This window comes from Capricornis sumatraensis, chromosome 23 (assembly GCF_032405125.1).
Source record: "Capricornis sumatraensis isolate serow.1 chromosome 23, serow.2, whole genome shotgun sequence".
Taxonomy (NCBI): Eukaryota; Metazoa; Chordata; class Mammalia; order Artiodactyla; family Bovidae; genus Capricornis; species Capricornis sumatraensis.
The window spans coordinates 25,212,304-25,238,638 of NC_091091.1; the positions used below are offsets into that span (position 1 = coordinate 25,212,304).

General features: G+C 53.7%; 1 protein-coding gene across 1 annotated transcript; it reads right to left on the reverse strand.

Annotated features, from left to right (window-relative positions):
* ITPRIP (inositol 1,4,5-trisphosphate receptor interacting protein) lies at positions 1 to 25,523 on the reverse strand. Its single transcript, XM_068961435.1, has 2 exons — positions 25,333 to 25,523; positions 1 to 3,777 (listed from the first exon to the last, which is right to left on the reverse strand). Exon 2 carries the CDS (start codon positions 3,762 to 3,764, stop codon positions 2,094 to 2,096), a length of 1,671 nt encoding a protein of 556 aa, XP_068817536.1. The 5' UTR covers positions 3,765 to 3,777; positions 25,333 to 25,523; the 3' UTR covers positions 1 to 2,093.
* Positions 25,524 to 26,335: the final 812 nt, after the last annotated feature.

Consider the following 26,335-nt stretch of genomic DNA (forward strand, 5'->3'; position numbering starts at 1 on the left):
AAACACCAAGAGTCCCGCTGCTTCCTGCTTCAGAAGCAGCTTTGGTGCATAAAAGATCCCTATTTCCCCACTGAGTTGTTGTCTCTGTATAAACAAGAGGCCAGAAGGTAATGTTTCGGTGAATTTTCTTCTGGAAGCAAAGGGGAAGCTGGGGGAGACTGAGGCTTGATCTTGGCTTAAGGAGACTGGTTTTTGGTCACTGGGGTCTCTTCAAAGTACATCAGATGAGGATGAAGATCAGAAAGAAAAGGCATGGGTGACAATAAATAAGGAAATTCACCCCAACTCTGGAAATGAATCCCCACAGAATGGGTGCTTAGGGTTATTGCTGGAGACCATGTGGGCCTGGGGAGGGGCAAGCCCAGGCGCTGCTCACTCTAACCCCAGCTCACATGTAAAGCTTCCTCAGCTTCCTACAGTCTGTAATGCTTCATCACAGCTGAGCCAACCACTGTGAATTAACCCTGTCAGGCAAACTGTCCATCTTCTGGAAATTTCCAAGGCTAGCTGAGAGCACTCCTGGGGCAGAGACAGGATCTTTTCTTCGTTCATGGTAAGCCCGACACCCCTAAGGAATCAGGCATGAGTCTGGGAGGTATGGGCAGCTCCAGCCCTGGAGGGAGACTGCTGGGGAAGGAGCACTCATCCTTGCTTCCTGCGTGGCCCTCTGCAGGGTGACTGAAGTGATGCCAAGACAGGAGCTCCTAGAGGGCTAGTGAAGCCACAAACGGAGGAGGGAGCGGCTTTGAGCCCCCTGAGCCAGGCCTGGAGGCGGAGGCCAACGCCGACCACACGCTCTGTGCCTGCCCGGGGGCAGCGGCCCAGTAGGGCCAAGGCGCCCTCTCTGAGGTCTGTGGGCTGCGCCTCTAGTCTGTCTTTGTGTGTCCCATCAGCCAAGCCTCTGTCAGGCTCTGCTGGTGCTGGTCATCTGTGTGGCCAGCAAAACCCATCCAGAAAGGGGGGTTCTGTGCAGTGAGAGAACCCCACTGGAATGAACAACCAAGGGAATGTGGGGGTCTGCATGGGGAGCTGGGATTCCACAACAGATCTTGCTTCCAGGCAACCTTTGCCCTAAGAATGGAACCCTGAGAGAAACCCAGGGTGATGGCATCCCTCATCTCTATGATCTTCTCTGAACTGGGCATCTTCTCTGAAGGCCAGACCCCAGCACCCCAGGTACCAGGCTCTGTCCTTCGCCCCAGTCACTCTGTGAGTGGCCTTCTTTCTCTCTCATCTTCCATCTTCAGTGCCTCCACCTCCCAACATACTGGTGGCTGGAGAGACCAGCTGTGGAGATAAATGAGGGTGAGGAGCCACTGAGCTTGTACCCACATGGTATGTGGCCCCTAGAGGGTTCAAAATGCAGCATCCAAGGGGAAGGGGCAGAGAGAAATGGGTGCACCCTGAGTCCTGAGTGAGACGTGGAGCTGAAACAACGGCCAACTTCAACTTCTCTCTGCCAGGTACCCACTTCTGTACAACAGAGACGTTAGCCACTTGGGCTGCGAATCTAAGTCTTTTCTCCAAACAGTATAAAAATGGCAGCCACAGTGGGGATCCCTATAGTGCAGGCTATGGATTGAATGCTGCAAATACCCATACTGATGCCCACTGTTTGGCTGCAGATGCCTGCGGCCAAGGGTTACCGGAAAATCAGGGTGCAGGGTCTTAACTTGGGTTCCTGTTGACATTCCTATAGATCCTTTGTTGATATTCAAGTAAAGACTGGACCTGGGATATAAAAAGAATCACACCCAAATCGCTGTTTGCGCTGTTTGCATTGTCCCGTATCTCAGAATCCATAGAGTTCTATCATCATCTTTGTCATTGGTAGTGATCCAAAAGTCAGCTGCAAAGGATCAGTCCCTAAACCCAGACAATAGCTTCAGCTGGCAAGTCCCAACGGCATGAACGCAAACCAGCTTTGGCTTGGAATTCCATTTCCTCTGTGCTATAGAGTCTGGCTTCCCCTGCGGGCTGAGCCATGGCACCCCATAAAGCCTGCCGTCTTCCCAGGACAGGGCCTGCAGATGCCCCCAGGGGTGTGAATGCAAAGGATGCCCTGTGTCCTGGCCCTCTGGGTTGTGGATGCTCTACAAGATGACAGTTTTCGGGGGCAGGCTGGCATGGTCTGAGGGAATATGGAGGGAGTACTCGCTAATGAGCGCTGGGGCATTCTTGAGCATTTCATAGAAGGAGTCCACTGTCTTCCGGTAGAGACTTCGCTGTAGGACGAAGGGCCGGAAGAGGTTGAGAGGCTCCGCCCTGCGCACGGCCTCAGGGAGCCCCATCGCCTCTGGCACCTTGCGGTTGCCGATGAAAAAGTGCTGGAGCTTCTTCTCCAGCAGGCTCTTCTCCAGGAAGCAGAGCAATTCGTGGAGACGAGCGTCGAGCTGCTCGGCTTTCCAGTCGGCAGGCCGCCGGGCGAGCAAGAGGTGCAGAAGGGCGGTCTTCAGGTGGTAGTTGCCCAACCCGCTGGGGCCGGTCAGGCGGCTCTGCTTGGAGAGCAGGAAGGAGGCGATCTGCAAGCAGCTGAGGTGGCAGGCGCCCTCTGGCAGCGCCTTCGAGGTTACCCTGAGGAAGTGGCGCTCATAGACAGCGAAGGACAGAAGCCAATCGGTGCTGGATGCCCGGGTACCCCCGCCAGGCTCCCGGGCAAGGTGGGAGACGAAGTATAGATCGGAGTCGTCACACTGGATCACGGGAATCAGGTTGAAGGGCATGAACTTCCCCGAGCGGAACCTGATCTTGAGGGACCCCGGGGTGTCCAGCTGGCCAAAGGCCAGGTCGAACTCATACTTGTGCTCGATGCGGTGCCAGGCTCTGGTGAGGGCGGTCTGGAACCACTTCATGACGCGCATGGTGTCCAGGTACGGGGAGTTGGGGGCGCACAGCGGGTCTGCTGCCTTGCTGCCGTGGTGCACCATGTTGTTCCTGCCGTGGAGGAGACACAGCATGTCTTCTCCAAGCTTGGTCTTGCCGCAGATACAGCCCAGCGTGTCCTCGTCGGCCCGGACCACCTTGATCTGGCCATAGCCCTGGCGATCCAAAGGCACAGAGCGGCTAGAGCACCAGAGCTCTGGGTGGAAGTGGTAGGGCTCCGGGGGCATGAAGGGTACGAAGAGGTCGCACAGCAGAGGCTTGTTCACCTGCCAGTTCTCGTACATGCTGTCCACGCCGATGAAGTCCTCCACCTCCATGTCCGAGTCCCGGCTGCACAGGCTCCTCAGGGCTTCCAGCAAGTCATCCACGAAGCCTTCCACAAACTCCCGGGTGCGGGCGGCGTCAGCTGTGGCTCCCCGGATGCAGCGCTCGTAGAAGTGGTCGAGCGTGGCCCTGTTGGGCAGGGTGAGGCCCCGGAGCGGGGCGCCCTCCAGGTCGGGCAGCTCGTCCTCATCCGAGCCCAGGCACTCGGGCGAGGGCGCGTCCTGGTGGTCTTGCCGCCACACCTCGATCACCAGGAAGAGGATCATGCAGAGAGTGCTCCACAGGTCCCAGGCGGTGCGGCTCTCATTCTGCTGCTGGCCCTCCTCTGCCACCTGCTCCAATGCCTCCTTCTCGGCCTCCTTGTCGGCCGCCAGCCGCGCCATCTCCTCCTCTAGGCGCAGCTGCTCCAGCTGCAGCTTCTCCTGGTGCGCCTGCATCTGACGGATGATCTCCTCCTCGTTCTCGGGGACCGTGGCGTTCTCTCGCGGGAACAGCAGCGGGTGGTTGATGATGGCCGTCACCACCACTAGGCACACCCGGAAAAGCCCCAGGGCCATGGCGGCAGCTTTCCTGGGAACAGACAGAGAGACAGGACTGGTCACACCTAGCTTTCCTCAACACCGCCCACTCCCTTGTCGTTCCCTCCCACTGACCTCCGCCCCACCCAACCCACAGCCCAGCCTTGTTGGGAACAAGAACCCTGAAGTCCCACACCAGCATCCTGGCTAAACCACCACAGTGGTGGACCTGTTTCTGTCTGCCCAAACAGTCCTCTTTCTGGTAGCAGCACCCACTTCCCCTGGGAACCAAATCTTTTCTACTCCTAGTCCTCATGATTTGGGAGGGGATGAGGGGATGAACCCACCCCCAGTCAAGGGGTGAGGATATAACCCCGCCTGACTACTTCACACTCCTCCTCACCCTGGCAGTGGTTGTTTCTGGATGAGTTTATGACCTGCTCTGGCCAATGGGAGACAGAGGTAGGATTTGTTGGGACCAATGGGGAGAAAGGCTTACCCTGTAGCCTAAGGTTGCTCAGGCAACCCTGAGGGGTTACACCTGGTATTGGCTCTCTAGCAACCTCAAAGGGAGATCTGCCAGAGAGAGGTGCCGACAGGGACCCAGCAGTGCCTGAAGCCATTACCTCTGGACTTTGTAGTCATATAAATCAATACATTCCTATTTTGGCTGCACCGCATAGCTTGCAGGATCTCAGTTCCCTGAGGTCAATAGGAATTGAAACTGGGCCTGGCAGTGAAAGCCCAGAATCCTTACCACTAAGCAACCAGGGAATTCTCAATATATTCTCTTTTTGTTTAAGTCAGTTTCTTTTCTAACACTTGAATCAAAATAATAGTGTATAAGACATCCTTTCTTCCCCCTCAGTGAATGGCTGATTCCTCGGTATAGTATAGCCTAGTGGTTAGGCAGAGAAGGCACTGGCACCCCACTCCAGTACTCTTGCCTGGAAAATCCCATGGACGGAGGAGCCTGGTAGGCTGCAGTCCATGGGGTTGCTGAGGGTTGGACATGACTGAACGACTTCACTTTCACTTTTCACTTTCAGGAATTGGAGAAGGGAATTGAAACCCACTCCAGTGTTCTTGCCTGGAGAATCCCAGGGACGGGGGAGCTTGGTGGGCTGCTGTCTATGGGGTTGCACAGAGTCGGACACGACTGAAGTGACTTAGCAGCAGCAGCAGTGGTTAAGAACAGAAGGGCTGGGTTCCAAAGCCAGCCCTGTCACTCACTGCATTAGCTATGTGACCTTGGGCATGTTAACTCACCCCTCTGAGCCTCACTTTCCTTACTGTACAAAAGGAGAGCCAGAGCACCCAGAAGGTCATCATATGAATGAATTCACTGTTCATGCAAACTACCTACACAGCACGGTGCACAGCATGTTTACTGAGCAGCAGCTGAAACAGTCTTGAGCCCTTATATACCCCCAGTGAAAACCTCTCCTTCAGATTGGAAGACCCCACCTCAAATTCAGACACTGTTCTCTCGGCTGATCCTGAATCTTTTCCCGGACGATCTAGGGAACAACCAGAGTGACTAAGTCATTGACTTTCCTCTCACTAGTCATCTGAACTTCTAACCTGGCTTCTTAATTGTGAAAGGAGACGTGACACTCCTCCAGGATTTTTAGGTCTCAAGTGACTTTGGGATAAGGACTAACCCCTTATAATACTTACTATTCAGACTGTGCAGCTGCAACATCCCCTGGGAGTTTGTTAGAAATGCAGAATCTTGGCCCCACCCCAGACCCACGGAACCAGAATCTGCATTTTAATACCATCCACATTAAAGTCTTCGAAGGACTATCTCACATAGTAACCCTTATATTATACCCTCTCTTTCCCCTGGCTGGAATCTTGGGAAGTAACAATTGGCCTTTTTGGCATTTGCCCCACCCACTTCCTGTTGGGGACCTCAGCTAGGAAAGCAAATGGACAAAGGAGGTCATTGCTGGAGAACTAAGAGCCCCCACCTCTGCCTCAATGCATGCCAACAGACCTGATAGGAGCCCCATTCCCTGACCTTGAATTTGCACCCTGAAAGTCACATGTTCTGGTTCTTACCCTAATGGTACCAAGAAGCAGGTATCTATCAGCAGGTTAAGAACACCTCTGGATGGCATCACCAGTGCAATGAATATGAACTTGGGCAAACTCCAGGAGATGATGAGGAACAGGGAGGGCTGCCATACTACAGTCCATGGGGTCTTAAAGAGTTGGACACGACTGTGTGACTGAACAACAACACCTCTGCAGGTTCTACCTGGCAGTGCCAGGATGTAGATAGCCTGAGTTTTCACTAACCTGGGCAAAACCTGCTGCTCAGAGGTGACCCCTCTTCATTAGCAGGAACCAAAAGTGTTGGAGGTGGGGAGGTCCAGCGGCAGCAGAATTCAGTGTAGTTACCTTCAGGCCTAAGAGGTGAACTGAGACGCTTACGCATTTCCACTTGAGAAGTCAATGGAGGACAGGAGAAAGTGGAGGAAGTTGGGCTGGGAGGGAGGTAGGGTGAGGAAAAAGTGCAGGGGGCAGCCAGCCAGTTTCTCTGCCCCAAGACAAGGAGCAGCGTGCAGGATAATTGCATGAACAGGCCAGCTCTGGTTTCCACATTAGAGAAACATCAGTGGAAAATTTGACCAGGATGGTCCAGGATAAAACTGTAAGGCTGGCTGATAAACATGGATCAGAACTTTAGGATAAAGGGGTATGGCACCCCACTCCAGTACTCTTGCCTGGAAAATCCCATGGATGGAGGAGCCTGGTGGGCTGCAGTCCATGGGGTCGCTGAGAGTTGGACATGACTCAGTGACTTCACTTTCACTTTTCACTTTCATGCATTGGAAAAGGAAATGGCAACCCACTCCAGTGTTCTTGCCTGGAGAATCCCAGGGACGGGGGAGCCTGGTGGGTTGCCGTCTATGGGGTCGCACAGAGTCGGACACGACTGAAGTGACTTAGCAGCAGCAGCAGTACTAGTAATAGAAATGACAACCCACTCCAGTACTCTTGCCTGGGAAAACCCATGGACAGAGAAGCTTGGCCGGCTACAGTCCATGGGGTTGCAAAGAGTGAGACACGACCAGGCGACTAACACATACAACATACATAATGGTAGAATGCCAGGCAGCAGTCAGTCAGGAGGTAATTTGGGCGTTTTGAGGCCCTAAAGGGCCTGTACTACAGACTGCCACACTTGGGCACAAGCAGGCCCTGACAAGTCACAGCCCAAGTCTTGGCAACACCTGATTCTTGAGGTCAGTTTCCAGGGTAGGATGCCACCAGCCTGGGAGTGGGGTGCCATCGCTAAGTTCTATAACTGGGAAGTCCTCCTCTTCTCTCTCCAACAGCTTCCACGGGGCTCCCTGCATATGTCCTCATGCCTGCTGCAAGATGATGTGCTAAACTAGGGCAGGCAAGTTTCAAAACTCCAAATCAACTAGATCAATCAGCACTGTGATGAGAGGCTAAGAGGATGGACTCTGGAGGGGACAGACTGGGTTAGCCCCAGCATGTGCACTACTAGATATGTGACCTTGGACAAACCATTCAACTTTTCAGAATCTCCGTCTTTTCATCTGTAAAATGGGAATAATAATACCTGCTGTTGTAAAGGAAATAACACACGGAAAGCACTCAGCAAAATGCTTGTGTGTTAGTCACTCAGTTGTGTCCAACTCTTTGCGACCCCATGGACTACAGCCTGCCAGGCTCCTCTGTCCATGGAATTTTCCAGGCAAGGATATAGGAGTGGGTTGCCATTTCCTTCTCCAAGGGATCTTCCCAACCCAGGGATGGAACCCAGGTCTCCTGCATTGCAGGTGGATGTTTAACATCTGAGCTACTAGGGAAGTCCAAAATGCTTGCCCCTGAGCTAATTTTCATATAAAAGGTTAGCTGTGATGGGATGGGAATAATAGATGAACCTGCCTGCAGGGGTCTGCAGATGCAGTGGGCCAAACAAATGCCCCTACAGGGGATGCAGGCAGCCACAGATCACTAGCAATAGTGAGGTTATGAACAAGACTCAAAAGGAGCAGGAATCACAAAGGACCCTGGGCTGTAGAGACAGGCCCAGGTTTGAACTGTGACTCTGTCCCTTGCCGAGGGGTCGTGGGTGAGTCACTTGGCTGCTCTAGGGCTCCACTGCTTTACCTGTGAGATGGAGCTAACAGCAGGCCCTCCTTCATAGAGAGGGGAAGTTAAGCAAGACCATCCAACTCAGGTGCTGAGCACAGTGCCCAGCATGGGGTAAGCACATTACAACACCAGCTCCTTCCTCCTTGGCCTCTAGGGGCTTATTATCTCACCAGTCAAGCACACCAACCCTACCCAAGTCCCAAGGGTTTGGAGGAACACACGCTCAAAAGTGCTCTGAAAGCACAAAATGCTCCCCTAAGCCTGCTGTTCCTCGGTAAACCACTCCATCCACTCTTCCCCCCAGTAACAGGGTGGGGGGTGGGGTGGGGTGGGGGTGGGGGTGGGGTGGGGCAGCGAAGCCTTGGATCCTCCTGGAGGTGGAGTTCCCTCTGACTCACTTCTAGTTTAAACCACCTCCGCCCTCCTGGGGATGGGATGGGATCCCAGTTGTTGTCTGGCTCCTGATACCCTTTGTGCAGGCTGGCTTTGCCCGCGGCGCCTAAATGATGGGGAACAGGGCGGAGCTGCTGAGTCTGCACGAAGTGGGGCTGGGTTAGAAGCCTCCATTACTTCCCCTCCCCAAGCCAAGTCCCCAGGGTCTGCCCCAGGGTCCTCGGGGGTAAGAAGGATGAGGGAGAGAATCTGGATGTTGGGACTTTTGGAGACCACAGGGGCAGGACAGCAGCTAGAGCCTCTCACAAAACTGTGGATATATGCATGCACACACGCGTGCGCACACACACACACACACACTCCTCACCAAAGGGTCCCTCTCCCCCAGATTTAAGTATTCCACCTCTGCCTTGGCCCAAATCTCTTACCTCTGCAAGGCTGCCCCATACATGTAGTCTGAGACATCCAGCTGGGTTCAGTTTTGAATATAAACCTGGGTCACCTGGAGGGCTTTTGTGGGTCTGCTTGCCAGGAAGCAGGCAGGAAACCTGCTGAGTTCCTCTCCACCCCCGCCCCTGCCCACAGAGCGTGGCAGCCCATGCAGGTCACGGCTAAACTTAGCCTGGCAAACGTCCAGGGTCACCGGGGCTGGGGCGGAGCGCTGCGTGTGGTCAGCCCAGACCAATGGTTTACTCAAACCCTTACTCTGAGCCTGGCTGGAAGCCCCAGACCCTGGGGGAGAAATCTAAGACCTCCCCTTCCTTCTGTGGGTCCCTCACTTCCACAGCCTCCAGGCCCCCGAGGCACCCCCACCACAGCTTAATCCAATAAATGCCACTAAGAGTTGGTTAATAGTGGGACTTCCCTAGCGATCTAGTGGTTCAGACTCTGCACTCTCAATGCAGGGGCACAGGCTCCATCCCTGGTCAGGGAGCTAAGGTTCTGCCTGCCACACGGCCAAAAAAATAGTGATACACTTCATTTTATCAAACCCTCACTAGGATGCGGGGCTTCCCTGGTGGCTCAGATGGTAAAGAATCTGCCTGAAATGCAGGAGACCCGGGTTCGATCGCTGGGTCAGGAAGATCCCCTGGAGGAGGGCATGGTAATTGTCTCCAGTATTCTTGTCTGGAGAATTCAATGGACAGAGGAGCCTGGAGGGCTGCAGTCCATAGGGTCGCAAAGAGTCGGACACGACTGAAGCAACTTAGCGCTCACGCACAAACAGAACACAGTGGAAGTAACTTGGGCTTTGGTGGAAGCAGTCAGAGCAGGCTTTCTCAGCCTAGCTGTGCCTTTTCTAGTTGTGTGGCTAGAAAATTACTTCTCATCTTGGGCTTTGGTTAACCCACCCGTGAAACAGGGGTGACACCCACCACTTAGAAGGTTACAGGGGTTGCTGTGAGCAGTGCTCAGCACATCCTAGTGAAGTAAAAGTGCTGGAATTCTCCAGGCAGGAATACTGGAGTATGGTGCCATGCCCTCCTCCAGGGGATCTTCCCAAACTTAATAGTGTGCAAGGAATATGTTTGGGTGCTACAGGGCCCACAAAGATGAGAATGGCGTGATCCTCAGTAGTGAAAACACTACAATCCACACAAGAGGCAGACAGAATGAACAACAGGCTACAACATTCAGAGGGAGTTTCACTGCTGTTCTTTGTGGGAACTTCTTTATCTGTAAATCTTCTCTGCGCCCATCGACCTGGTTTCATATCCACCACACCCCTTTCCTTGGAGGCAGAATTCCAACAACAAATCGAGAGCAGCAGGAGCCTGTGTCCAGCCCTAAAAATGTGTTCATCAACACCCGCCTGGCTCTGTCACCCACCTGCCCTCACCTGGGGCTGGCTGACTGTGGCCTCAGCAGTGGGGGTGCCTTTCTTAGCAGCCCAGCAGCCAGCCTCTCCGCCTCCCTAGGACAGTGGTTCCAATGTGGTTGTGGCTCAGCATCCCTAACATCACTTGGAGATGTGTTAGAAAAGCAAATTTTCAGGTGCAGCTCCAGACCTGCTGATCAGAAATTCCAGGGGTGGGGCCAGCACCTCTAGGTGGTTCTAATGCCCACTCCAGTCTGAGACCCACCCCTTCCCAAGCCAGGCAGGCTTCTAGGGAGGAGGAGGGTGAGACTCCAGTGTCCCTGCAGCCCAGATCCTGGCACTCGCCAAGGGTTTGCCTCACGCCTAGCCTCTCAGATGCAATTAGCTCTGCTAACTACCACGGCAGATGTAGCTCAGGCCCTGGCGTCATCTTCAGAGCTGAAAGGAGAACCTGTGTGTCCTTACAGAATGGAATAGGGAGGTGGGCTGATGGCAGGGGGACGACTGACAGCCCAGGTCCTGTGGGGTTACTGGAGTCCCTTTCCTGTTGCTTAGATTCTGGGCCTTCCAAGAAAGAAGTGGCTAAAGGAGACCCAAACTGTCCAAAGTCTGGGCTGAACCCCTCCTGTGTCCCTGGCCTTGTGCTGGAGTTTCACAGTCCTAGCCAACGAGATACATGTTGTTAGGGGGAAATAAATCCACAAATTTAAGAAAGTCAGAATTTAGAGTGGAACTCATCTAAGCCCCATTTTACAGATGGGGAAATTGAGGCATAATGAGGAGACACACCTGACTGGGAGAGTGGGTGAAGGTGGAAGTGGTCCAGGCAGACTGTGGCCCCTCACAAGCAGAAGAGGATTAGTGAAAGGTGATGTTTTCATTAACAGCTAACAGGAAGCTAATTACTCTGCGTGTGTTTTGTCATTTAATTTCCAGAACACCAGATAGGTGGTTGTGGCATCCCTATCTTGTGAAGAGACTGGTGGTCAGGGAGCTTCACTGCTACTACTACTAAGTCGCTTCAGTCGTGTCCGACTCTGTGTGACCTCATAGATGGCAGCCCACCAGGCGCCCCCGTCCCTGGGATTCTCCAGGCAAGAACACTGGAGTGGGTTGCCATTTCCTTTTCCAGCTTCACTGGGTGGCCTCTAAGATTTCCTGGACTGCAGTCTGTGATGAAGCCTGTCTTCCTCTCTCTGCTTTACTCCTTCCATCCCCCCAGGGGCTGATAGGAAACCTCCCCCGCCTGGTGACACCTCCCTGGCTTCCCTGCCAGTGGCAACCACCAAAATCATCAGGTTGGCTGACCCCAAGCTTCCTAGGCCTTGGAGAAACAGGACTATAAGTAAAGAGAGGTGGAATGCAGAGTGCAAGTTTGACCCCAAGTCTTCGTTTGCAGTTTGGGCCCCTGGAGCAGGCTGTCTGAGTCCTGGTGACATACGGTCTGTCTGTCTCATGCCCGATTCCACTCTTCTCTCTTGGCAGAGGCCATATCCCATGCTGGTGTCTGACCAGCTTCCCTGCTGTTCAATAGCACCCACCATTCAGGGCCGGCTCAGGGGTCCCTCCTCCGGGGAGCCTGCCCTTTTCCAAACCCTGTGGGTCAGGCCACATCCCTGCTCTTTACTGTGTGGGTTTATGCTTTGTCCCTGCCTTTCTACCTGCAGTGCCAGCAAGGGCTCGAAGCTGAACATCATCTCCATCCCCACCCCTACCTCCTCCAGGCACCACACTCAGGGCTGGACACCTGCAGGCGCCCAACATGTCAGTGGGAGTTGGCTTATCACCTACTGGGGAGGAATGGCCCGCCTTGTGAGTGATGGGTCTCCACACATCCCTTCCTCGCCGCCTCACTCTGGGCCAGGGGACAGACAGACCCAGCACAGACGGTGCCATAAAGGGCAACACCGCAGGCACTGGCTGCCGCCTCTCAGGACGGGACTCCCCTGCTGGAGAGGAGAGAGGTCCCGCCCGGGCAGGGCAGACAGCCTCCACCAGTGCATTTCAGGCTGGGGTCTCTTCACTTGCACCCTGCAAGCGGACGGGGGAGGGGAACTTCAGGGAGAGGGTGAACTCTAGGGGTGGGAACTGGGTGCTGGCCAGCCTGAGGCCTGGGCAGAGAGGGAGGGGCGGGGGAAAGAGGAAGGAAGAGGACCAAAATTAGTTGAGAAAGTGGGTAGAAAGGGTGCAGTTTTGGGCCGCCAGGGCTTCCTCTTTTCAGTGTCTTTGCAGCACCGCCACCTTCCACGGCATCACCTTTAGCCCCTCCCACTGGGGGGAGGACCTCCTCCTTGGCCTCAGCCTGGCACTTCCTCAGACTTGCCACTTTTGTGGCCACTGGGCTCCTTCCTTTATCTCTTTTTCGCCTTCCCGGGCGCAGGAGTGGTGCTGATGTAGGGATGGAGTGGGGAGGGGACACTTCCCTACGTAACTGGCTCAGGGCAGGTGCTGGACAACTGGGCCACTCAGGCCTTCTCTGGGGAAGCCACCACACTGCATGTTCTATGCACCCAAAATGGCATGATCTTTGCTGTTTCCTCCAAGAGAAGCCAGAAATCTGCTTTTGACCAACATCTCAATTTTACTCTGCTGTCCACTCTTTCAAAAATTCTTTGAAATCCATGTGAGCCAAATAAACTGTATCAGCGGGCCACCCTGAGTCTGTCACCCCTCACATGCCTCCTCTCCCTGCCCACTGCTGCCCCTCACTCCCCACCCAGCGTTCCACTCAAGGCTGCCTGTGACCCCAGGACTCTCCTCACTCTTCCCCCCTCAGCCACACCGCCACCTGCTAGCTAGCGCCTTTGCATCCGGGACTCCCTGAAATACCTCCCGCCACTGCTCACTCCGCTCAACTTTTCACTCCTAGTCCAGTGCTGACCCCATTCCAGTGTTTTCCAGTCGGCCTCAGCAGCCACTCTCAGTTAATCCTAACCAGCCGGTGCCTGGGGCTTGCATGCGCCTTCCCCACAGCCTCTCCAGGGACGAGAAGGAAAGAGAGTGACCGTGTGGCCTAATGTGCGGGCACTGAGTAGCACTCAGATTACAGTCCAAGGCCTGTGGTTCCCAGGACTGAGAGCTGCACCCTCACCACCCCTTCCTAACCCAGGGACACGCCAGGGTTAAGACTGGCCCTGGCCCTGGTAGGGGTGGGAAAGCAGGGCAGAACAAGGGAGAGAGCAGAGCCCCCACCCCCCTGACCCGGGGAGGTGGACTACCTACCGATGGGCCCATGGGAACTGTACACTTGTGGGGAGCAGCCTTTCCACTGATGGGAGCTCTGCTGTGGCCACACTGGCCAGACTCCTTGAGGGAGCCCGCTCACGTCCGCCAGAGTGTGGATTTTCCACCAGGCCCACTCTCAGAAGAGGGATGCGCTTCCACAATGCCACCAGGATGCCAACCCCATCCTCTGGACTGGGGTCAAGCAGCTGGCCAGCCCGGGTGCAGCAAGGACAGTGGCCTGGACTCTGCCCAGATGGATGGGACAGCCCACATCCCTCCTGTTCCTGCTCCTCCACCGCATCCCATGCACGTCCCTCAGCGGCAAGGGATGGACAAGGCAGGGAAGCCATCAGTCTCCCAAGAAGGACAGGGCCTCCTTCTGTCCAGCCGTGCTGCCTGAATTCCCTGCCACCAAGGCCCTGAACCACAGGGCATCATGGAAAATCACAGTAAAATTCTTGGGATGGAGAGACAGACAGACAGACTAAGGCCTGGGGTCTCAGAGGCTAAGGGATAACAAGGAGGCTGCAGTCACAGAGACAAGGAAGGGCTCCCCTGGCAGTCCTGAGTTGGGGCCTACACCCTCCTCTCTCATTCATCCTTCCCAAGGCTCCTGGAATATAAGTTACTGCTGTTGAATGGCACACTTCAACAGGACAAGTCCATGTGCTCATACCCAGACCCTATGAATGGGGCTGTATTTGCACAAAGGGTCTTTACACATGTAATTTAATTAAGCATCTTGAGGTGAGACACTTCCCGATCACCCTGAATGCAAAGACAACTGTCCTTCTAAAGAGACAGAAAAGGAGAAAACAGACAAGGAGGAGAAGGTGATGGAAGATGGAGGCAGAGGTTGGAGTGATGCACCATAGCCCACAAAGGTCTGGAGCCATGGGAAGCTGGAAGAGGCAAGAGACGATTCTTCCTTAGGGCATTTGGAGGGAGTGTGGTCCTTGGAGTACCTTGATTTCAGACTTTTGGCCTCCACAGCTAAGAGAGAGCAGAATCCTGTTGTTTCAAGCCACCACATTTGTGATCTTCAGTTACAACAGCCCTTAGGTGGCCAGTGCAGTCTCACAGCGCATCCCAGCTTGGCCACCCAGCTTCCCATTTCTGCTGGTCACCAGCAGCAAACCAGCCATCACCTGGGATTCCAAGCAGAGGATGCCACACTATAGGGCTCTCCCTCCTGGCCGGGTGTGGTCCTTTGGAATCAGCTCCTCTGAGCTCTCCCCTAATTCCAGCCACCTCAGGTAGCCCAGGCCCTGGAGGTCTCCCTGCCCCACTTCAGGGAGATCCTGAGTCCATGAGACACAGATCTGAGCTCTAGTTCAGTCAGGGGACGCCCTTTGTTCCCTTCCCTCCCGCGAGGGCCACTTCAAATTATCTACTGTTCTCTGAACACCTCCTAGAATTACTTTCCCACCATTTCCTACAATGTCCACACCTAACCCCATCGTACGGTCCTCACAGTCAGCCCATTTCAGAAACCACTTCCCAAAGTCTTCTGGATCATCTCTTCCCCCAACTCGAGACAAATCCTTTTCTTGAAGGGGATGGACGAACATGGGGAACAGATAGCCTATTTACTAAACCTCTCAAGTGCAGGCGGGCATCTGGCACTAGTGTAGATGGTGTCTCCAGAAATGTGACCCAAGTAGGGACCCAACAGAGCCCTGCTCCTCAAGACTTTGCTCTTGGCTCATCTGCCTGTGCAGCAGCCCCATTTCCCAGGCAGGAGTCCAAGGCAACGAGAGGTTGACCAATTGCTCAAGGTCACACAATAGGAAGAGAGCAGAGGAGCCAGAGGCCTGTGCCAGGCCTGCGGTGCTGGACCCTGCTATCTCCCCAGGGGACCCAGGCTGCTGCTTCATCACAAGGGGCTGCTGGCCTGAGCTCTGGTCGTATCCCACTGCCCTCTGTGGTTGGGCTCCTCTGGGGTCAAGGTGGGCCTGTGTGCCTTGACATTCTGCAGAGCTCCTGGCAGAGACCATATGCAGGGCCGCCTGCTCACTGTGCCAAGGACATGGTGACCCTGGGGACCCACTGGCTTACACCCTGCACATGGAGACATTAGCTTTCCAGAGGCGTCTATAAACACCCTCCATGCATTTCCTACAGCGGGTGTGTACCCAAGGGCTTCCCTTGAAACCCAATTCCCACACCAGGTTTCTAAACTTGAAGTTACAGGGTGCGTTTTAACAACAGAAGTGCAGTACTAACCGTGTCCCACAGCGAAGCAGTCCTTCTGACTGTCAGACATTGGCTTGGCTTAAACTGCTGTTTCTGGGAAGTCTCCTCTGCCCCTGGGCCCCATCTCACTCCCAACAGCAGCTACCCGGAGGGAACATGAACACTCACTGTAGGGTGGCCACACCAGGGCTCCCCAGACTGTCCACTGTCTCTCCCTGCATCCTGTGTTTTCTACACCCCAGGCCTCCAAGCACCGCAGCAAATGCTCAGGGCAGACCCTGCTTTTGGGACACCGAGGGCGGTCTGCAGCAGGCGGTGGGAAGTAGGCTCCAGACCACAGCAAACACACAGGCTTAGGGGAGGGACTCAAGGGGGTGGAGCAGGAAGCTGAGAGTAAACACAAAGGACAACAAAGGGAAGGGAAGGGAAGGGAAGCCCCTCCCACCCGCCCACAGGCCCCTGCCACCCGCCCACAGGCCCCTCTCAGAGCTGAGCAGGGGATGGAGGGATTAAGTAGATTGTCGGTGGTGCCCAGCAGCCACCTTTCCTGGGCTGGAACAAAGAGCCCAGCTCAGGGAGACACCCGGGGCCTCTCTGGGCACAAGAGATGGGCCCCGGGGGCTTTTCTGCGGCCACAGAACAGCCAGTTCCCCCTCTCCCCACCTCTTCCCTCTCCCCACTGCCTCTTACTCTGTTCAGGCTTAAGGGGGTACTGGCCCCCACCACAGTGAAAGCCCAGGCTGTGTTCCCACCCTGGTCCCCTGAGGCTTGGGCGTACCTGACACAATGTCCGGGCCCCAGCTGGGCTGAGAGTGGGGGGGAGAGGTGGGGAGGAAAGGAAGCGCTCTGGGCCACACACACAGACACACACACACACAGACACACAGACACACACACCACACACACAAACACACACAGAGTCACGCTGCTTCGTGACTGCAAAGATCTAAAGACCCCTTTCATCTTAATAACGGGGAACAGCAAGAGACTCAAAGGCAAGAAGGAGGCCTACCCAGCTGTAAAAAACATAAGAGCTGCGGTTGGCCCTCTTGGCTGGGCTCTCCACTGCAGGGACCTCCCTCACCAGGGCCACACCAGTCAGAGCATACCAGTCCGACTCCTCCAGGGGGACCTAGGAACTGTGAGAAGAACGACCTGCAAAATCACCCAGGAACACAGTCACCCTCCCTGTGAGTTACACAAAACCACCATCTACGACCACAAGGTTTTCCAGCCACAGGGTTGGAATGATGACATTGTTGTGAGGATGTCCACGCTCTGTCCTAGCTTCTACCCCAGGCTACACCTGGCACACAGTAGGTGTCCCAGAACCAATTCAGATACACACGGGTCTGGCTGGGATGCGCTGCAAACTGCCACTGCCACTGCCAAGCTCACCGGACATCCTGCCACCCCAAGGCCACCCAGAAAGAAATAGCCCAAAGCTCTTCAGCTCAGAAGGGCTTAATATTTTGTAGAGGCTTCCTGGAGAAGGGCCAGACTCTGGAATCAGAGGCCTGGATTTGAATCCTGGCTCTCCCACTTGCTATAACAATTGCACCTACTTCATGGCATGGCAGCCACACGTCGTGCTCCGTAAAGGACATTGTTACTGGCATTGGTATTGGTGAGGAGGCCAGGTCTCCGTTTTGATTTGTTAAATCCTGCTGGCTGCATCTTAGGGACTCCTCTGGGCAGAGGTAAGATGGCCTACATTCCTGCAGCATCCCCAGAAGCCCGGGGTCAGGGGAAAGTTGTCACCTCTACCTCCTGCTTTCTTGTAAAGGCCCCAGGGGCTGCCACCAAGGGAGAGCAGGAAGTTTGGCACCTGGGAAATTCACAGCTCCCTGCCTGCCCATCTGGCAGCAACAATGAGAACTGCTCCACCATTTCTGAGCACCTAGGAGAAACCAATGCTGGTCTCTGATTAAAGGTGCTGCATGGATGCTTGCTGAATGAATGAATGAAGTCAGCAGGACTAGGAAAAGAACCTCACTGCCTGTATTCCCTGGAGGAGGAATTTGAAATGGGAGTGGAGCGGGGCATCCTGGATAAAGTAAATTAAAAATTTTTTTTCCCCCCTGCGAGGCACCCTGCCATCTGAAAAGCAAAGTAAAGCCCTAACAGTGGTCAGTGCCTTGGGAAATGTGAGCACACCCCTAGGGAGAGACCACAGCCACTTTAGGTCTGTACAGCCTTCTGCTAACTGCAGGCTGGCTAACCACCACCACCGACCACAATGACGTCCCAGAAATGAACTCCGACACAAGTTATCTGACCCTCAGCTATCTCTCCCCCTTGACACCCACCTCCTCGCTGGAGAGCCTTGGAGAAAAGGAAGACAAATGGAGGATGACAGGGTGAGATGCGAATCAGGCAAGGGAAGAAGCAGAAGAGCAGTCCTTGGTAGAGTGAAAAGCAGCTTGGTCTTCCTGGAGGACACCAGACAAGCTGCAGGGCCCTGACACCCAGGGGAGGGCTTAGTACACAGCGACTGACGACTGACGACGAGCTCCACTTATTCAGATTCAAGCATGATGCAAAACACTTTACTTTGCTATATCATCCTCAGAACAAACCTCAAAAGGAGGCACAGAGAGGGGCGGCCACCCACACCAACATCGCGGAACTGGGATTTGAACCCAGGACTGCCCAGCTTTCAAGCCCCTGGTCCTTCCGTCATACTGTGCTGCTCAGTGACCTGTGAAACATCAGACATGCGCCTATGAGCTTTCCTTCCCTGTACCATTTAGGGAAACTCTCTTGCTCAATGTGCTCCGTCGTGTCTAACTCTTTGCGACCCCATGGACTGTAGCCCACCAGGCTCTTTTGGAAAAACAGGTGACAATTTAGGTGAAATGTGGGCATGATGCAAGGAGTCAGACTTAATGAAGCTATGATGCTCCTTCCATCCAGAGATTCTGGGTGTGTGACCCTGGATATCTGAGATGGCTTTTCAGTTCAAAGGATGGGGAAGCCTCCTCTGCAGTGCATGCGGAAAGAGGAGTGAGGTCTCTTGAGACCCTGGGCAGTGTGTTTAGGGGTGAGGCATTAGGAGGAAGAGGAATGGATGCATGGGGGCATTCAGAGGAGGCACACAAGGGTGGAGCCCAGGCATCCCCGCTCTCTTCCCCTCCGGCCCAGGCATGCCTACCTCCTCAGTGACTCTGAAACAAAGTCAGCAAACAAAGGACCTTTTCAGGAACTCCAGGCGGGTCCCCAGACTGCTACTAAGAAGGCTATTGAAACAAGCTCCCAGGAGAACTGTTTGTTATGAGCACGTGGTTTTGCATCAACCAGCTGGGCAATTATAAGGACAACCCCCTCCCTGAGGTTTGAGGCAGGAGTAGGAGACCCTCCTGCATCCGCAGTGCAGGGAAGTGACCTGGAGGGAGGAAGCCCAGGAGAGCTACAAAGGGGAGCCCCTCCTCCTGGGCACAGCAAGGGTCCTGCTGTGCTATTCACCTGGCAGTGAGTCTGTTAAACATTGTGGGCTTTGAATTTTTTTTCTTAGGAGTTCCATCAGAGGATTTCAAGTGCACTGAATATTATCTGCTTCTGGTTGTTACTGTCCCCATTAAACAGACAAAGAAACTGAGTCCTGTGTGGCAATATCACAGAGCAAGAGAGGATCTGGGTTTGGTGGTCTGCCTGTTGTCCTCTCACCATTGATGCTCAGACTTTGTCAGATTCTGTCCTTAGGCAGGACACCATGGACACCCACGGCTGTCCTCGCTAACACCACTCACCAAATCTCCAGTATATCTCAGACACCCTCAGATTCCTACATCAACTGCTGGGGAGGAAAGGATTCCACAGGTCTCATGTAACCCACTTAGAATTCCATGGGGCATGCCAGAGCTGGGTGAGAGGCAGCCTCAGAAACCTTGTTTCTATTTCCAGTTGGTAGCCACCCCTGGGGCAGTGGATTCTGCACAATCTTCCTCTGTGTGCATCTGATCACAAGGCTCCGTGAGGCTACTGAAGCCCCAGCACAGTGTCAAGCACTTTGTAGGTGCACAGTAAGAGCATACTTGTTCCATCAATGAATGAAGGTTCTCTCTTAGGTCAGCCTCCCCAGGAAGGAGGCCATGTTTCTTATTTTCCTTTAGTGGGAGGAGGTGAAGAAGAAGGGAAAGCCCCTTTTCTGACCTCCCCATCGCTACTCCTGTCTTCTCTCACCATACTCCCTTTGCGGACTGATTCAGGTTGTAGGAGCGAGGCTCAGAGCCATGGAAGCCACAAGAAGCCCCTCAGGAGGCATCCTTCTTGGTCTGAGTTGCAGCTCAGAGACCCAAACAAGAAGGCAGCTGTCAGTACTTCAGGCCTGGAGCAAACCCAAGGCCCAAAGACCCTCCACCAAAAGGCTCATAGCCCAGACCTCGGATTTGCAGCCTTGCCCTCTTCCCCTAGCCCATCCCGAGGAACACACCTGTGGATGAAGCACTTGCAGCGCTCCTTCCCTTCAACTTGTGTTTTACAGTTGGGTGGTTCTTGTTCCTCCCAGTATAACTTAAGGTGAAGGTGTCTGTTGCCTTGGGCAACAGTGATGTCACTGGTGAGGTGCTTCCATTCTGCTGATGTCACGGGGTGGGCCACGTGGATGAAGGGGCTTGAGCTTCCTACAGGAAGACATCCCAGGTTCCAAACTGCCCAGGTGGACCCTGTACACCTCGTGGGCACAACCAAACAATCCTCTTCCTGTCCCAGAAAAACCTCACCCTCTCTCCCCTCTGGGTGCCTGTTCAGGCCATGCCTCAAACCCAGCTTTCCCTCTCCTAGTGTTGGTGGAAAGGTCTGGATGGGTAGCTTTACCCTCGGCTCTGAATGAACCCCACACCAGGGAACCAATCTCCTTTTCAACATCTGGGAGAGTCTGGGTCTCTGTGGCCTTGCCCTTTGCCCAGAGCTAAGAGGAGGAAGGAGTGGGGAAGTGAGGTCCCAACCGAGCAGAGAATGCTGGTCCTCCATTGGCCTCCATTGTCTTCCAGTGCTCATACCAGCCAGAGACTGGTCTGCACCAGGCACCATCACAGTGGCTCATAAGCAGGCCCTGTGAGGGGTTGTCCACATTTTACTAATGACAGAGCCGAGGGTTGGAACAGTCAAAGCACTTGCCCAACTCCTGAGCTCTGGAGCCAGGACTCAACCCAAGCCTGCCCTAAGTCAAGGTCGATGTGAGTCATACCTCCTTGGCTCTGGGGCACCTGGAGGCTTGTGGCTTTCTAAAGAAAAGCCATGAGGGAGCCTGGACAGAGACCAGGGAGAACCCTTTAAATCTAGAGGCCAGCTGGGCAGGCCAGGTGGTTCAGACAGCCAAAGCAAGGACTTAGGACTGTATCACCCTCATGTTCACACCGGGGCTGCAGTAAGTGGTCAGTCCTGGCCCTTCCAGTTCGTTGAGTATCTGTGTTGACTAAGGACCATGTTTCTTTGCTCTATACTTGACTTCTTGTTGACCCATCCAGGCCACCTGACCATCTCCTTGGTTTGCATTTACCCCTGTGGCCTGAACGTACAACCCTGAAATTTTATACTAGTTATTTAACTTATGCAAATACAACTTAATGTAGCTGGGAGCTACTGCTTAGAAAGCACTAAATGAAATAAGTAAATAAAATAAAAAATGCTAAATTATGAAAGAGGACAGGGGGACATCCTACTGGCAAACACTGCCCTTGAGGGACTGGCGAAGGAGATACACATAACATATAGGACTGCTGGTCTACCTGGCAGGCATCTCTCAACTGGTGATGGGGCCACAGAAGTGAACAGAGTCCATGCTATTGGACCACTGCTGCCCCTGCCCTCTGCCTCCCCTGACCTGAATCCAGCTTTGCCAAGCACAAGCTGCCTTCTGGTTTTTAGTTTCCCATGTGGCTTGCCCAGGACTCAAGAAGCCAGTATCACTGGCTCTACAATGGTTACAAAGTCTTCTTGCAAATACTCTAGCAATTCTATTTGTACACTTTGTAGTGTACAAGAGCTCTCTGTAGATGACTCAGGAGCTCAAGTCCAGACTGTTCTGAAAATTGTGGAGACAGGGTTTCTGAATGTGTGCAGCTAAGAGCCAGAATCTGGGAAAGGTCACATGACATGGGAAATCGGCTAGGTACCAGTCGACCCTTTCCAAGGCCACGATGAATTTCCCATTAGCTGAGAAGTCTATATTGTTTATTTTTATTTTATTATTTTTTTTCTGCTATTCTTTTATTATTATTATTATTTTAATTTTAAAATCTTTAATTCTTACAAAATACTGTCTATAGACAGTAGATGGAGAGAGAAGGCAATGGCACCTCACTCCAGTACTCTTGCCTGGAAAATCCCATGGATAGAGGAGCCTGGTAGGCTGCAGTCCATGGGGTCGCTAAAAGTTGGACACGACTGAGTGACTTCCCTTTCACTTTTCACTTTCATGCATTGGAGAAGGAAATGGCAACCCACTCCAGTGTTCTTGCCTGGAGAATCCCAGGGACGGGGGAGCCTCATGGGCATCTATGGGGTTGCACAGAGTTGGAGACGACTGAAGCGACTTAGCAGCAGCAGCAGCAGCATAGACAGTAGGTAATAAAATGCTCCTTTCCAGCTAATTAAGTGCTGTAATAATGCTTAGGGTGAAAAATAAGTGATCATACACACAGCGCTGTGAAATGCAGTTTTGGAAAGTCTTTCTGGATGAGCTTGGGAAGGGCAGACGAGCAGCACTGGCCAGGGATAGGGGCTGTAGAGCTTGCAAGTGTCAGGACAGTGTGTTCAGATACTTCTTCCATCCTCCATTCCCTCAGGCATTCTCTGCCCAGGTCAGGGACCCTGCATGGCCCCTTTCCTCTGCACCACACCCAGGCAGCACTTACTCATCATCCTCAGGACAGGCCCTAGACTGGATGTGCGATGTCACACTGCCCAGTGATTAAAAAGGAAAGACATCTGAAGCTTGGGCCAGCCCTGCCTCTCTTTCCTTTCCTTCAGCTGCCAGGTAAGTTTTCCATCTTCCTCCATCTGAGCTGACAGTGGGTTTCCTTCCTCTGATAAAGAGCAATCGCTCTTATCTCTTTCTCATGAGGGGCCTCAACCAAACTAGCTTTTGAAACTTCACCTGCTTATTGTTCTGTGAATGCTCAGTGACTTTCAGGCTTCTGAACACTATACTTCTCTGTGACTGAGTTTCCTCAACTATAGAATGGGGATACCAATACCTATGTCACCGGGCTACTGAGAAGATTAAATGAGTTAATACAGGCCAAGTGATTTTGGTGAAAAAAAAAATGGCAAATGTTAAGCCCTCAATAATTGGTTATCAGGCTGCTGTGTACGGTTGTATGGGTGGTATACTGCTCAAGAACACCTGGCTGGGAGAGTGGAAAGGATGAATCAAGCTCACATGCCAGCTTGCACAGCTATGTGCCTTGGCTCTGTCCACCCAGATGAGGTCTCTGTTTTTTAAATGATACCAAGGTGCCATCTTCTTGTTAAGAGGAAGTACCTTATTCTAATTCATGCAGATGATGGAACAGGCTAGCAGCAGTCTTGGAGGTTACTATTGTCAGCTCTTGGCACTCTCTTGGCTACATCTCTTTCCCTAGCAAGACAAGATTAGTCCCAGCCACAAGTAAGGTCCTGCTCCTCAGCTGTCCAGCACATCTGGAGCACTTACCCCTCCCTTAGCAGGCTCGTGGGGTAAAGCTTTCCCCAAGGGCCCCCCAGGGCTGCCCTCCAATTGAGGGGACTCTGCACCCCAAACATGGAGCCACAGAGTCTTGGACTCTGGAGGGACACTCTCCTTCATAATTGTCGATGGCCACCTGTCTCCTGACAGTGACGGCAGCGCCTTAACTACTGAGGTGCCCCAGTTGTCAGCAAGTTCCTCCTGATTTCTGAGTCAGTAAAATCCATCTCCTGCTTCTCCCACCCTGTGAATCTCTGAGGCCAGACAGAGCAAGTCTCCTCTTTCTCTCGAGTGACAAAGTTGGAAATTCCTGAAGGCCAGAGCCACCTTCCCCTAGGTTTCTCATCTCTGGAGGAAATACCGCCAGTCATTCCCTTCTCCCTGACAAGAAACACCTTCCCAACTCTCAGGCATTCCACCTCTCCCCTGCGGACAGGTGAGAACAGGGCTGTGCACTCCAGCCCTCCACCCAGAGATACTTCTCCTCCAGACAGAATCCTCCATCTTCTTCCCTTTATTGATCCCAAGGGGGTCCAAGAAAGAAAAAAACACAAGACCAGGTTCCTCCCAGACAAAACCTTCTCAGGTGGGCAATTTTGCTAGAAGCCTCTACCAGAAGTTCCTCCATTTTTTGCCCTCAGATAAAAAGTTCACCCACAAACTCTCATCTTTGTTCTTCTCATGTGTGGTGCAGGAGCTGGGTGGCATTCTTGGTGACAGCTTCTGGGCTGATGGCATGAGGTTAAAAGTTCAAATCCTTGCCACCCGAAAGTTGGAGCCTGAAACTGCATCTTTGAAAATTACCGAGCTGGAGGATGGCACTTGCACAAAACTCTTTCCATTAGAGAGTCAGCCTAACCACTTTACGGTTACCCACAAGTGGAAAATGTGAGAGCAGGACAGCCTGGAGCAGCAGCAGCACACAGGGAATCAGCAAACAGTGAAAGCCACTTCAGGCTTGTAGGCTGGAGAGAGGACTCAAAAGCACAGCCCAATATGCTATAAAGGAGGGGTGGATGGCAGCAATTCTGCATGTGCACCAGGCCTTTTTGCAAGGATGGCTTGGACCTGGGACTGCACCCTGCACAGGTTTGCTTTACCTGGCAGCCACTCAGCAGTAGAACTAGTTTATGAAAGGGAAGAACCCTGGGTCAAATCCAAAGGAAGAACCTCCCTACTCCCTCCTCCCTACCAAAACAGGACTCTGAACTGATTTAGATTCAAAAGGACAGGGTCCAGGATCCACCAGTACTTGGTACTCTTCTAGTTTTGGGGAGGAGGGGGAGTGTAAGGAGGGATGGTTCTCACAGCTTTCAGAGGAGCAAAAGGCAAAGTGTGGTCCCTGAGGGGTTCAGTAAAATACTTGCCCTTCCTGGGACACAGCACTTTTGTTTTTAAAGAAAAGGAGCGTTTTGGATGGGAAGCCCAGTCCTGGGGCATCCGAGTTCCTCCAAATCGCAGCCAGGAAGTTGGAAACTCTGGAAAAGGGTCTGGGATGCTACTAAAGAGCAGATGGAGACTAGCAGCAGCCCCAAGAGAAAGTTCTGCACGGCGTGGGGTCTCCTCCACTAATAGCCCAGAAAGAGGAAGCGGCGGGGGCTTTATCCTGCCTCCAGCAACCTCATGGCTTCACTACGTTAAACTAGAAAACAAAGACTTCATACCTACTTTCTCCTTCCAGGAGGGGGAAGGAAGGATGGAAGGGAGCTGGCTAAGAAGCAGGACTCGACTACTCTTTCAGCTCCAGAGCTCTGCTTACACGGTCCAAAGTAACGGATCTTCGGGGCGGTAGAAACAACAACGTGGTCCCGCTTCCGGCATCGCGGTTCGGTGGGCCGGGAGGAGGCGCTGCCGCCGCGCGGGGCTGCAACGGGCAGCGCTCACTGGGGTCTCCGCGGCCGGGGAGAAGCCAGAGAGGAGAGGCTGGGAGGCAGGACCCCGCACGGCGCGAAGAGGGAGAGGACAGCCTCCCCCCAACCCGCGCCTGTACTCGGGCGCCGTATCCCAGTCCCTCAAGTCAGTCCCAACCCGGGGGGCAGAGCAGGCGCGCCGCTCCAATCCGCCTCCATCTCCGGCGCAGCTCCGCCTGGTCCCTCTTTTCCCTTCCAGGCCACGAGATGCTCCGGGAGGACGCAGAGCCTCGCGGCCGCGGGCCCAGTACTTACCTTCGGCTTCGGTTCCCGCTCCCGGAGGCGGGAGGGATTGCGCGAGTCCCGGCTGCGCTCGCGGGTCTCGGGGGCCCCGGAATCCGCTGGCTGGCCGCCGCTGCGGCTGAGCTTCCCGCCCGACAATTAGAGGGGCGGGGGCGGCGATACCTCGGCCGGCTCCCGCCTTCTGGCCCCCATCAGCCGGGCTCTAGAGGACTTCAGAGTTACTCATTTCCTAGATGTCAAAGAAACTTTTCCTCCTTATAAGAACAAAACACCCGCCTCTCCTCCCTGCCGCGGAGGCTCCTTAAGGTGGACCGTGAGGGTTAGGGGGCGGCTGACCCAGGGTCCGCCGCGGAAATCTGCCCATCGACCACCCCAGAAACTCCATAGGGGCCAGCAGAACTGGAGGGTGATCGGGCAAGACGGAATCTGGCTGCTGGATTTAAACTGGAGCGAATGGACAGGGAGTCAGGAGAGGACGCCCTTAAAAGTCCTTCTGGGCGGGCGGAAAGGAAGGAGTTAAGTCCCTGCACGCCTACACAGGGTTTTCCGCGGCGCGTTTTACAAGCGGTGAAATTCCAGGGGCCACTTATTTTGTCCTTTGAAAGGAAATATACGTCGAGCACAACGCTGGTCCTTCTTTTCGACTTCTAAGTGGATTAAAATAGCTCACCAAATTCTGTGATAATTGAATGCATTTTTGCCTTTTCCTGAGTAACTAGGCACAAAGGAGCTTCATTACTAAATACTTTCATCTGTAGAGGGCGCTTTAGTGTCCAAAGCGTGTTTACAGATGGGATGTTAGACCACTATTTTAGGAGGAACTGAGGCCAGGACGGACTGTAAGTACCCTGGTCAGACTTGATGGGTTATGAAATCCATAATTGTCTTCACTTTGTGACTTGCCCAAATTCCACAGCCATTAGAAGTAGCTGGGAAGGGCTTGAATAAATCCTAGGTAAGTGGCTTTGCAGGAATTAAAGGCCACTGAGGGTACATTGGGGGAAATTATGAGAAC